The 13,138-nt window shown below is 43.9% G+C and overlaps 3 protein-coding genes across 3 annotated transcripts in view; 1 reads left to right on the top strand and 2 right to left on the bottom strand.

The window, feature by feature from the left end:
• Window positions 1–13,138, top strand: part of LOC141121652 (uncharacterized) — a 447,439-nt gene that overhangs the window by 319,056 nt on the left and 115,245 nt on the right. The gene's annotated exons all lie outside the window — the stretch shown is intronic.
• LOC141121729 (uncharacterized) overlaps window positions 1–13,138 on the bottom strand; it is a 373,994-nt gene that overhangs the window by 359,939 nt on the left and 917 nt on the right. Inside the window, exons 2-6 of the mRNA XM_073611439.1 lie at window positions 12,422–12,611; window positions 12,206–12,303; window positions 11,898–12,116; window positions 11,612–11,818; window positions 11,372–11,513 (exon numbers count right to left, since the gene is read on the bottom strand). Of these exons, the coding sequence (XP_073467540.1) occupies window positions 11,372–11,513; window positions 11,612–11,818; window positions 11,898–12,116; window positions 12,206–12,303; window positions 12,422–12,455 (700 nt within the window). The 5' untranslated portion in view covers window positions 12,456–12,611. The remainder of the gene's footprint in view (window positions 1–11,371; window positions 11,514–11,611; window positions 11,819–11,897; window positions 12,117–12,205; window positions 12,304–12,421; window positions 12,612–13,138) is intronic.
• LOC141121638 (uncharacterized) lies at window positions 4,110–9,766 on the bottom strand. Its single transcript, XM_073611289.1, has 2 exons — window positions 9,752–9,766; window positions 4,110–9,387 (listed from the first exon to the last, which is right to left on the bottom strand). Exons 1-2 carry the CDS (start codon window positions 9,764–9,766, stop codon window positions 7,723–7,725), a joined length of 1,680 nt encoding a protein of 559 aa, XP_073467390.1. The 3' UTR covers window positions 4,110–7,722.

Genomic DNA, 13,138 nt, shown 5'->3' with positions numbered 1-13,138 from the left:
GTAGTATTATTAGTATGAGAACACCAGCAATTGTCTTCAGGTAGCTTTAGGCGCACACTGTGCAGAGGACGCAGTACACTAACTGTAAATACTGTAGCTGCCTCCCTGTGGTATTAATAGGAGCAGAAGAACACCACCAATTTTCTTCAGGTGGCTTTAGGTGCACACTGTGCAGAGGACGCAGTACACTAACTGTAAATACTGTAGCTGTCTGCTTGTGTTATTAATAGGAGCAGAACAGCAGCAATTGTCTTCGGGTAGCTTTAGGTGCACACTGTGCAGAGGATGCAGTACACTAACTGTAAATACTGTAGCTGCCTGCCTGTGGTATTAATAGGAGCAGAAAAACAGCAATTGTCTTCAGGTAGCTTTAGTTGCACACTGTGCAGAGGACACAGTACACTAACTGTAAATACTGTAGCTGCCTGCCTGTGGTATTAATAGGAGCAGAACAACAGCAATTGTCTTCAGGTAGCTTTAGGTGCACACTGTGCAGAGGACACAGTACACTAACTGTAAATACTGTAGCTGCCTGCCTGTGGTATTAATAGGCGCAGAACAACAGCAATTGTCTTCAGCTAGCTTTAGGTGCACACTGTGCAGAGGACACAGTAGACTAACTGTAAATACTGTAGCTGCCTGCCTGTGGTATTAATAGGATCAGAAGAACACCACCAATTTTCTTCAGGTAGCTTTAGGTGCACACTGTGCAGAGGTCGCACTACACTAACTTGTAAATACTGCAGCTGCCTGCGGTACTAATAGGATCAGAAGAACACCACCAATTTTGCAGCTCAACATGGCCAGCTGCTGAAAAAAAGGACAAGCGTGTCCCACGGCCACGTGCTGATGAGGATGCACCGTCTCCATGACCAGCACTGTTGCCTCTAGACACAGAGCCTGCTTGCCCTCTTTTATTGGCTTGTGACTGTCTGCCTCTCCTTGTTGGCCTTCCAGACATACTAATGGCCTGCAGTGAGATGTAGCTGCACAAAGCTGGGATGTATATATATATACTGATACTGCAGTTAGCAGAATCAATTGCCTGTCTGTAGTATTATTAGTATGAGAACACCAGCAATTGTCTTCAGGTAGCTTTAGGCGCACACTGTGCAGAGGACGCAGTACACTAACTGTAAATACTGTAGCTGCCTCCCTGTGGTATTAATAGGAGCAGAAAAACACCACCAATTTTCTTCTGGTAGCTTTAGGTGCACACTGTGCAGAGGACGCAGTACACTAACTGTAAATACTGTAGCTGTCTGCTTGTGGTATTAATAGGAGCAGAACAGCAGCAATTGTCTTCGGGTAGCTTTAGGTGCACACTGTGCAGAGGATGCAGTACACTAACTGTAAATACTGTAGCTGCCTGCCTGTGGTATTAATAGGAGCAGAAAAACAGCAATTGTCTTCAGGTAGCTTTAGGTGCACACTGTGCAGAGGACACAGTACACTAACTGTAAATACTGTAGCTGCCTGCCTGTGGTATTAATAGGAGCAGAAGAACACCACCAATTTTCTTCAGGTAGCTTTAGGTGCACACTGTGCAGAGGACACAGTACACTAACTGTAAATACTGTAGCTGCCTGCCTGTGGTATTAATAGGCGCAGAACAACAGCAATTGTCTTCAGGTAGCTTTAGGTGCACACTGTGCAGAGGACACAGTACACTAACTGTAAATACTGTAGCTGCCTTCCTGTGGTATTAATAGGATCAGAAGAACACCACCAATTTTCTTCAGGTAGCTTTAGGTGCACACTGCAGAGGTCGCACTACACTAACTTGTAAATACTGCAGCTGCCTGCGGTACTAATAGGATCAGAAGAACACCACCAATTTTGCAGCTCAACATGGCCAGCTGCTGAAAAAAAGGACAAGCGTGTCCCACGGCCACGTGCTGATGAGGATGCACCGTCTCCATGACCAGCACTGTTGCCTCTAGACACAGAGCCTGCTTGCCCTCTTTTATTGGCTTGTGACTGTCTGCCTCTCCTTGTTGGCCTTCCAGACATACTAATGGCCTGCAGTGAGATGTAGCTGCACAAAGCTGGGATGTATATATATATATATATATATATATATATATATATATATATATATATTTTGATACTGCAGCTAGCAGAATCAATTGCCTGTCTGTAGTATTATTAGTATGAGAACACCAGCAATTGTCTTCAGGTAGCTTTAGGCGCACACTGTGCAGAGGACGCGGTACACTAACTGTAAATACTGTAGCTGCCTCCCTGTGGTATTAATAGGAGCAGAAGAACACCACCAATTTTCTTCAGGTGGCTTTAGGTGCACACTGTGCAGAGGACACAGTACACTAACTGTAAATACTGCAGCTGCCTGCCTGTGGTATTAATAGGATCAGAAGAACACCACCAATTTTCTTCAGGTAGCTTTAGGTGCACACTGTGCAGAGGTTGCACTACACTAACTTGTAAATACTGCAGCTGCCTGTGGTACTAATAGGATCAGAACTAATAGGATCATAGTGCATGCTTGGCCAATCATCAGCCAGCAATGCACTATGATGACGCAATGAATTATGGGCTGTTACTCGCCACTCGAATTTGGCACGAACGGCCCATATCATTTGTAATTCGACGAATAGTCGAACATGCGATGTTCGAGTCGAACATGGGTTCGACTCGAACTCGAAACTCATCCCTACTGTATAATCACTCCCTGATGCATGAAATGATCTAGTGCCTGACATAATAAGTTTCTCTTTGGAGGATCCAAGGGAACGCTGGATCTTAGAAACCTATAAGGGGGAACCCCCTGTAACTCCAGCTTGTAACCATGGGATACTGCTGAGGTGACCTACTCGTCCTAAACCACTGTTCTCCAAGTGTCCGCAAAGTGCAGCATCCATCCCATCAAAAGGAGGGCTTGGTGCAGGGTTTAGAAGAGTTTTGGACCCAGGGTTTCTTCTGGCCCTGGGGCTTACCCTTGGCTCTAGCGCCCTGTTGGCGGTGGAACTGCCTTGGCGCTGAGACACCTGAGGAAGTGGTCCCTGAGGTTTTGAACAAGGGATGCCTGGTCTTTCTCTTCACAGGTAGAAGAAAGCTCTTGGATAGGGCGTGAAACTAATTTAGATGGTCACTCAGTTTTGTGACCATTAGTAAATATGCTTTCACGTCTATTTGTTGACGCATGCTTTAGTAAATCTTTTCTCTGACTAAAATTAGCCAGTTGTTACTGGACTTTTAGCCATTCGCGGACAAGGCATTTTCGGAAATCAATCCCTATCTTAGGAAGGTTCACACTTTGTTGTATTGTCAAAAGGGGAAAAAAAAAAGACAAATTAAAAAGATGTCAGTGGAACAGGAGGTGAAGGATGGGGACACCTTCAAATGGGGACACCTCTTCCATTATCCACTGCTGCAAGGTAGAAAGTACATTCTCACCAAAAGCAAACTTGGTTCCAGAACAGGAATAGAGGTGAATCTTTAAAAATATTTGTGGACATAAATACTGGGGATCCTGTTGGCTACCAGGGATTTCCCCTCACCTTCTATGGTGGTTATGGAACCGAATTTCAGGGGAAATCTCTCCAGTTGGACACCCAGTGGGTATAAAAAAGAACCCTAATATCACCCAAATCGTCCTCTCCGCTCTTCTCAAGACCTCCTACTCTCAAGCTCTCTCGTCTCCTCCTCCTATGCTCTTCTCCAGGATTTCTCCAGAGCCTCTCCCATCCTCTGGAACTCGCTACCCCCACCAGTCCTGCTATCCCCTACTCTTGCTACCTTCAGGTGATCCCTGAAAACTCATCTCTTTGGGAAAGTCTATCACGTCTCCAACTAATCTTCTACCACTTCCATCAGCTCATTCCCCACAGTTACAACCTTTTGTACCACCTGCCCAACCCTATTAGATTGTAAGCTCTTCTGAGCAGGGCCCTCTTAATCCTCTTGTATTTTATTGTATTATAACTGTATTGTCTCCTTTTTATATTGTAAAGCGCTGCGTTAACTGTTGGCGCTATATAAATCTGGATAACAATAATAACCCCTCCCCCCTTTAAAATAATCCCATTTTGTTGCTTTGCAGGCTGAAATAAAGACAGGCACAGTTTTTGTTTTATTCAGCTGTATTTACTCAGTACAACCTATAACATACAAGTGTAAGGTAGAACATCAACATGTCAGAAAAAAATAAAAAAATACTTAAAAACAGAATCACTGAGTTGGAAAAAGAATCACCCCATCCTAAAGCTAATCACCTTCTCAATGGCACACAAAGCCAATTGACTTTCAACTGTAATCAGCTGTGGTCATTGTGAATAGCTCAGCATGAAAAGAGCTTTCCTGGAGTTTCAGTCCCTGGTAATGCAACTGAAGCAAACAATCAACTTTGTACCTAGTGCACCCCTAAACCCTGCACTCTGAATACATTCCAAACAAAGCCCTGTTTATAGAATAATGGTCAGAGTTACAGGGTGACCCTGTCTTACCTGTCCATGACACGGGACTATCTCCGGATACACTGCCTCTGTACAGGTGTTAGAAGACAGCGAGGTGTTGACTGAAGAATTCAAATAAAAATTAAAGATAAGAAACTAGTGAAGCTGATTTTTCTATTAAGAAGAAGAGGTCCATCATCTTCAGACACTAGCAGAAAACCAAGGACTCACTTCGCGTAAGGGAGGAGCCCAGGTGGCGTGTCCTCAAAGGTTTGCTAGTGTCTAGTCACCCGAAGGTACGTGCTTATATAACCCCACGGTGTATGAATATGTGCCTGTTTCCTGTACTGTACAATTAAGATATTAATATTACTTCAAAGCACTTAACCCCCCAGATTTGTAAGCCCCCATGTACACGCACATATGAAGGCGAACACACGTTGTAGTTGCCTACATATGAAAATGCCAATTGCTCCACACACATTACATAATGCCGTGCACACTGAATGAGCAATAATTCTAGGCCCATTATTCATGGATAACTCTAAACTGACCTGTAAAAGCTTTTGAAGCGTCACCTATGGGACTGAAGTTTGTCATCATTGCACCGCCACATACAAGTTTTGTTGGGCATCAATCTACTCGGCGCAACCTCATCTTTTATATTTTATCAGGAAAATAGGGTCATATATTTGTGTGCACTGAAAATACAATTTGTGTATTTTTTTTTACTGATCTTAACCCTTAATAAAATATTGAGCTAACAAGTACCACCATTTTATTCTCCAGGGCATCTGCATATGTTTGGGGGTTTTACGTAATCTTCAGACCCCAAATCTGCATTTTAATATGTGTGCACAAAAGCTCTAGTGGTGAAAGGGTTAATGACAGTGAAATTGAATCACTCTGCAGTGGTCACATTCTAAACATTAGAGCTCCCCCTAGCTGCAACCTAACATTACTAGGAGGTCTATTCATTTATCTGCTACATACTTCCAATCTTTAACCACTTGCCTACAGGACACTTTCACCCCCTTCCTGCCCAGGCCAATTGTCAGCTTTCAGCGCTCTCGCACTTTGAATGACAATTGCGCGGTCATGTAACACTGTACCCAAATGACATTTTTATCATTGTTTTCACACAAATAGAGATTTATTTTGGTGGTATTTAATCACTGCTGGGTTTTTTAGGTTTTTGCTTAAAAAAAGCCTAAAATTTTGAAAAAAAAAAAAAGTTTTCTTAGTCTCTCTCAGTAAATTTTGTAAATTAGTAATTTTTCTAATTCACTGATGTGGGCTGATGAGGCAGCACTAATGAGGCGGCACTGACTGGCATCACTAATGGCCACTAATTGGTGTTACTGATGGGTACTACTGGGGCTGTACTGTAATCAGGGCACTGATTGGCAATGATAGGCGGCACTGATTGGCATCACTGATGGGCACAGCTGGGGCTGTACTGTAATCAGGGCAATGATACGTGGCACTGATGTGCAGCACTGACTGGCATCACTGAATGGGCACTGATTGGTGTCACCTATGAGCACTGCTGGGGCTGTACTGTAAGTGCAGGCATGTGATGAAGGGGTCCTGCGTTACTCCGAAACATTGCACTCTCCTTGTGTTGTGATCATGCAATAAATTACACGTTTGGGCGCTATTTACGCCGTTCCATGGTGTGCTGGCAAACATCTTCATTGTGACTTGAACCAGTATCCAGCTGGTTGTTGCTGCAGCACCCATATTCGTGAGCTCATCCAGGAATGTGTGCGATGGGAATATGAAGTATGTACTGTAATCAGGGCACTGATGGGCAATGATAGGCGGCACTGATGGGCAGCATTCACTGGTATCACTGATGGGCACAGCTGGGGCTGTACTGTAATCAGGGCACTGATGGGCAATGATACATGACACTGATGGGCAGCACTGACTGGCATCACTAATGGGCACTGATTGGTGTCACCGATGAGCACTGCTGGAGCTGTACTGTAATCAGGGCACTGATGGGCAGAATTGACTGGCATCACTAATGGGCACTGATTGGGGTCACTGATGAGCACTGCTGGGGCTGTACTGTAATCAGGGCACTGATGGGCAGAATTGACTGACATCACTAATGGGCACTGATTGGGGTCACTGATGAGCACTGCTGGGGCTGTACTGTAATCAGGGCACTGATGGGCAGAATTGACTGGCATCACTAATGGACACTGATGAGCACTGCTGGGGCTGTACTGTAATCAGGGCACTGATTACCTGTACAGATCTCCCCTGCAAGGAGATGTCACTGATCGGCTCTCCTCTCTTCATACTCTGTCTGTGTGAGGTGAGGAGAGACGATAAACGGCACTTCCTTGTTTACATGTGACCAGCTGTGATTGGACACAGCCGATCACATGGTTAAAGAGCCGCATCATCAGATCTTTACTGAGACCGGGGTTGCACCGTGTCCTAGGAATGTCATATGCCGTCGTCCCAGAATGGGAGTGCATCCCGCCCGCTGTCATTTTACTATACAGAGGGCGGAAAGTGGTTAAATACAAGTCTCCTTACATTTATGGGTCTATTATTAAATACATAAAAATACAGAGCCCAGTGAAAATGCATGAACATTTCTTATCTGTGAATTGGGGTTAAAAAAAAATGTCCTTTTTTGTCTACTGAATTCATAAGTGCGTGAATATGATCTCTGAGTTATTTCCATAAAACCACGCCTGACAGAAGATAAGGGACATAGTTATAAAACATTTGTTGGGTGAATGTAACAAGCATTCTCCCAGCTGTTACAAATGCTGGCAGTAGTTTCATTTACACAATGATTTCCTATGATCGTCAGCTCCATCTAGTGGCCATAATGCACCAGAAATACAACAATACCACATTTTTGCCATTAGATGATGATGGTGATCATAGAAATTCACTGCTCACATTTGTTAAACACATTTTTTTTAAAAATAGACCTCTAAGTGTTTGTGAAATCTTACACCCCAAAATGTACTCAGCCAATAAAAGGTAATGACTCCATTTTTATTTTTCTACTGCTATCAATGGGCAACACAGTACAACACTTCATCCATGTCTTTGGTGATCTCTGATCTCCTTATGAACTGTTTCTTACATGATGAAGATCAGCCATGGAGTATATCTGAGGTGTATATCAGGGTGTGCTTCTTCCCCACATGAGAGCTGTGATGTCCAGCAGCATTCATATAGAAGACATTTCCCGCACTTAAGGCACTAATACACCTCAAGGGTTGTGTGGGATCCCTGATGTACAGGAAGAGAGGACTTCAGTGAGGAACATTTAGTCAGACCAGGAAAGTTCATTCTCCTTTGTATCCAATTTCAGATGACTGTAAACAGAGGACTTCTGTGGGTTATGTTTCCGCCAATCAGAACAGGAATGTAGAGCTACCTCCATGTGCAATTTCTGATGTTTGCTAAGATTGGACTTACTTTTAAACCATTTATCGCATTTAGGACAGGGATACAGCTTCTCCTCCATGTGTTCTCGCTGATGGTTGCGAAGATGTGACTTCTCAATAAAACATTTCCCACACTCAGGACAGGAATACGACTTCTCCCCTGTGTGAGATCTCTGATGTGTGTAAAGATTGCACTTCAGTGAAAAACATTTACCACACTCAGGACAGGAATACGGCTTCTCCCCCGTGTGAGATCTCTGATGTTTATTAAGATTGGACTTCAGTGAAAAACATTTCCCGCACTCCGGACAGGAATATGGCTTCTCCCCTGTGTGAGATCTCTGATGTGCGTCAAGATGGGACTTCTGTGAAAAACATTTCCCACACTCGGTACAGGAATACGGCTTCTCCCCCGTGTGAGATCTCTGATGTGTGTAAAGATTGCACTTCAGTGAAAAACATTTACCACACTCAGGACAGGAATACGGCTTCTCCCCCGTGTGAGATCTCTGATGTTTATAAAGATTGGACTTCAGTGAAAAACATTTCCCGCACTCCGGACAGGAATACGGCTTCTCCGCTGTGTGAGATCTCTGATGTGTGTCAAGATGGGACTTATGTGAAAAACATTTTCCGCACTCAGGACAGGAATAGAGTTTCACCCCCGTGTGATACCACAGATGATTGGAAAGATAGATTTTCCGAGAAAAACATTTCCCACACTCAGAGCAGGAATAGGGCTTTTTACCCGTATGAGACCTCTGATGAAAAATAAAATGTGATTTCATTGAAAACTTTTTCCCACACTCCACACAGGAATACGGCTTCTCCCCCGTGTGCACTCTCTGATGTCTGGTAAGATGGGACTTCTGTGGAAAACTTTTCCTGCACTCAGGGCAAGAATACGGCTTCTTACCTGTGTGAGTTCTTTTATGTCCATCAAGAATGGTTTTCAAATTGAAACATTTTCCGCACTCAGGACAGGAATACGGCTTTTCACCTGTGTGAGAACTTTTATGAAGATTAAGTCTGAATTGAGTGTGGAAACACTTCCCACACTCAGGACAGGAATACTTTTTCTCTCCTGTGTGAGATTTTCTATGAACAGTAAGACTGTGATTAAAACAGAAACACCTCCCGCACTCAGGACAGGAATATTGTTTCTCCTCTGTGTGCAATCGCTGATGTAGGGAAAGATTGGACTTATATGAAAAACATTTCCCGCACTCAGGACAGGAATGTGGCTTCTTATCTGTGTGAGATCTTTTATGTTCATCAAGATTAAATTTAAAATGGAAACTCTTCACGCACTCAGTACAGGAAAACCTCTTCTCTGTTGGAAGGACGGCACCGTCCCTCACAGTCTGAGGTTCCTCAGGATAAGAGGAATACGATGGTCCATCTACACTGTGTGGTGCCGGATGGACATTTGAGGTAGTCGGGTTTTCTCCTGGACTATACTGTGTGATGTCCTCATCTTCTACTTTACAGTCTGGAGACAAAGTGAGACAATCCTCTGAGGTTATTAGTAAAGTGCTCTCGCGCTACTATAGATCAGTGTATAAAATGTATAACAAAAATAAGTGTATTAATAATAAGTGCAGCAAAATTTATAGTGTAACACAAAACACTTAGTAATCAAAATTGGTGAAATAAAAACAGGTAAAAATGGTACAGGGAACAGATTAGGCGTTGTTCCCCGCCTTCTCACATCACTTCCGGTCACGGCTCTATCCGGCCAATCGCTACGTGTTACGTTGCTTCTCCCAACTTCAACTGGGGACTGTTGAAGTTGTGAGAAGCAACGTAACGCGTAGGGATTGGCCGGATAGAGCCGTGACCGGAAGTGATGTGAGAAGGCGGGGGAACAACGCCTAATTTGTTTTTCCTTTTCCTTAATAAACATACCCTTTTATCTGACATATTACACTATTGGAGATTCCTCTTTCCTCCCCCCTCTTCCCCCTATACTGAGGCACCGCCTACACTAGGTGACTATATAGTGAACCACTGCTGTTTAGGAAGAAAGACGGATGTATGGCCCCTTTCACACGATTGGACCGTTCAGGTCCGCCTGTCAGTTTTGACGGCGGACCTGAACGGGCGCTCCATGTTAGTCTATCGAGCGTCAGATGTCAGCGGAGACATGTCCGCTGACATCCGACCCAGTCCGATCCGCTAAAAGCAGACGGGTGGCTCTACGTCCAGGTCAGTCGCTGGCGGATCGGATCGGGTGAGATCTGATGAAAACGGACATGCTGTCTGTTTTCATCCGATCCCTCCATAGGCGGCAGCGGCGCCTGACAAGCCCCTCCCCGCTCAGTGAGCAGAGAGGGACCTGTCATCCGCCGGCTCAGCGGAGATCAAGGGACAGATCTCCCGCTGAGCCGGCGGACCGAGGCCCGCGGCCACGGAGCCCGCCTCGTGTGAAAGGGGCCTAATACATCAGCCAGAGGAATCACATCCCCTATCTAGGAAAGTCGAGAGATCCCTCTAGTGGCGACTATATGCTATAACCAGCAGTGAGTGAACTGCTACAACCTAAGAGAAAAAAAGACGGATGCATAAACCAACCAGAGAAACCACATATTTTATCCAGGAAGGACGGGAGATCCCTCTAGTGGTGACTGCATGCTATAACTACCACTGAGGTAAGAGTACTGGGAGACCAGACTACCAAAGAAGCTACATTAGAACCACGAGGGCAAAATAATTAATTATTTACATCACTGAATCCCACATTTTTCACCCATTGCAAGAACTTTGGACTTCTTTTATTAATAATAATATTATTTATCCATTTTTTGCCTATTTTTATATACACTACTTGAAGTGCACTTATATAGTATAATCTCACTATATTATGCTTTCACCAGGTCATCATTAATTTATACACTAAGACACTATTATGAATCAACACATTATCTAATATAATTTCACTGTTCACATTTATGTTTTTATTCCAGCTATTATTTATTTTATTTATTCCCACTGGATATTTATATTTTGAATTATTTACTAATATTTGCACGAAAATATTTCACCAATTTTGAATCATCTGAGGTTTTCCTCATCTCCCGTCCATGTGCTAAAATAGAGATAAAAAGATTATTACTAGACATGAGCAGATTGGTTCCCCTAAACCAGGACTCCGCCCACATCAGGCAGCTTTGTCTCTGAGGATCTTGCAATTCCCCCCTCAAGGTAACTAGTAAATGGGTCCTCTGATCTCCTACCAGTTCATTTCTTTATTCATGGACCTTAGTCAGAGAGTGAGGAAACAACGAGAACTGTCTTTTATAGGAGTGACGAGGGGATTATAGGATGAGTGTCCCCACTCAGGCGTGGGGCAGAAGATCCAAGGTACGTGCCTAGGTTGAGTAACGCTTATGTTGAAAATCAACATTTTGCTGGCAGCTGAACCCCAGAATGTCCATAAATCCAGTCTAGATACATAAATTGTGTCTGCAGCACAGAGAAGGAAGATTATCCGAGAGAAATACAGGAATACAGGTGTTAATGACCCACCTGTGCTGATCTCTGTAGGAGTGTCCTCCTCTATAAATGTCCCCGTTATTCCATCCTCCTCCATAGACTGCTGATCATCCCTCACATACCTCTCTTCTTCTTCTGCTTTAACCTCAAATTCTATATCGATTGGATCTCCACTCTAAATCAAGAAAATGAGAGTGAATATCATCTGTAAAATATAAGCTCACATAAAAAATCCTCCATAAGTCCATGTTCTAGATGCTCCATCCTACCAACCTTGTAACAGTGAGGGATGGTGTGATCTCCTTGTGTGTAATCCTGGGAATACAGAGGATGGGGACATCTCTCTGGTGGGTTCCTGGTATTAGGTGGCTCCATCATATCCTTATGTCCATCAGAAAGTTCCTCCTTCACACCATACTCCTCATCCTCCTCTTTATACTCTTCTTTAACAACAAACTTCTCATCCCTGAGGTTTCCACTCTGAATATATAATAAAACATTCATTGTAACAAACATGCTGTGTATAAATCAGAACTACCAATAATTGTCAAACATCTACCTGATGATGGTGAGGGATGGTGTGATCTTCCTGTGTGGAATCCCGGGAATACAGAGGACGGGGACATCTCTCTGGTGGGTTTCTGTAGCTGGATGACTCCACCATGGTGTCCTGGTACAGATCTTTGTGCACTTTTAGAAACTCGGACTCCTCTATCACTGCATCCTCCTCTTTTATCTCTTCTTTAACTTCAACTTTACAATCCCTCAGGTTTCCTCTCTGAATATATAATAAAAATGACATCAATTGTAACAATGCAGATAATGTACAGATCCTAATGATACTATCAGTGATTGTTCCTCATCTACCTGATGATGGTGAGGGATGGTGTGATCTTCCTGTGTGGAATCCCGGGAATACAGAGGACGGGGACATCTCTCTGGTGGGTTCCCATTACTGGATCCATCTGTAGGAAACACACACACTGACTGAATACATTGTTTCTATGTGTATATCAGATGATGGGGGAGATCTAGGTGGAGCCTCCGTACTGCTCTCTCCTTTACAATAAAGTCTCCTCTTACCCGGTGATGTGAGGGGCGGCTGATTGTCCATCATGACGTCCTTCCCAGCACCGCTCACCTCTCCTGTCAGCAGCTTGACGATCTCTCTGGTGACTTCTAGAATCTTCTTTGTATTTCTCTATTCTATCAGGGAGGGAGGTGGAGGCAATGTGATGGTCATATGATCTCCAGACTTCACAGGAGGGAAACTCTAGATTTGAACACAAATATTAAAATCAAATGATATTCCCAGAATACTCCTCACCAATCGGGTCTCCATTTTTTATCAAAACTCCACTGGGACATAATTTACCCAGGCAGGGCCCCCCACTTTGTAGGTTAAAAGCTTGTTGCAAGGAAATCTGGGACCAACAATCTTGCTTTGCTTGTGAAAGGGACATTGGACGGAGGAGCGGTGAGGTCAGTGTGATGTCATAAAATTTTCTGACTCTGGATGGAGGGACATTGGGAGGAGGAGCTGTGAGGGGCGCTCTGTGAGGTTTCAGTACACAGAATCATTTCTCCCGGGTGTGTCCCACCTCTAACAAACTGAAAGATGAACTTTGTGTTGGGCTTTGCCAGGACACATCATATTCCTGTGATCTCCGTGTACTCCGGAGACTTTACTGATCACATTTTAGGATGATTATCTGAGGCTGGGATCATTATGGAGACATTTGTTTTCAGAACATTTCCTACAAAATTCATTTTCCCCTCTTTCTTCCTATTAAGGATGAG

Source organism: Aquarana catesbeiana, unplaced genomic scaffold (assembly GCF_042186555.1).
Source record: "Aquarana catesbeiana isolate 2022-GZ unplaced genomic scaffold, ASM4218655v1 unanchor228, whole genome shotgun sequence".
NCBI classification, from domain to species: Eukaryota; Metazoa; Chordata; class Amphibia; order Anura; family Ranidae; genus Aquarana; species Aquarana catesbeiana.
Note: the sequence above shows the minus strand (reverse complement) of the source record. Positions and strands in the feature narration are given on the sequence as shown.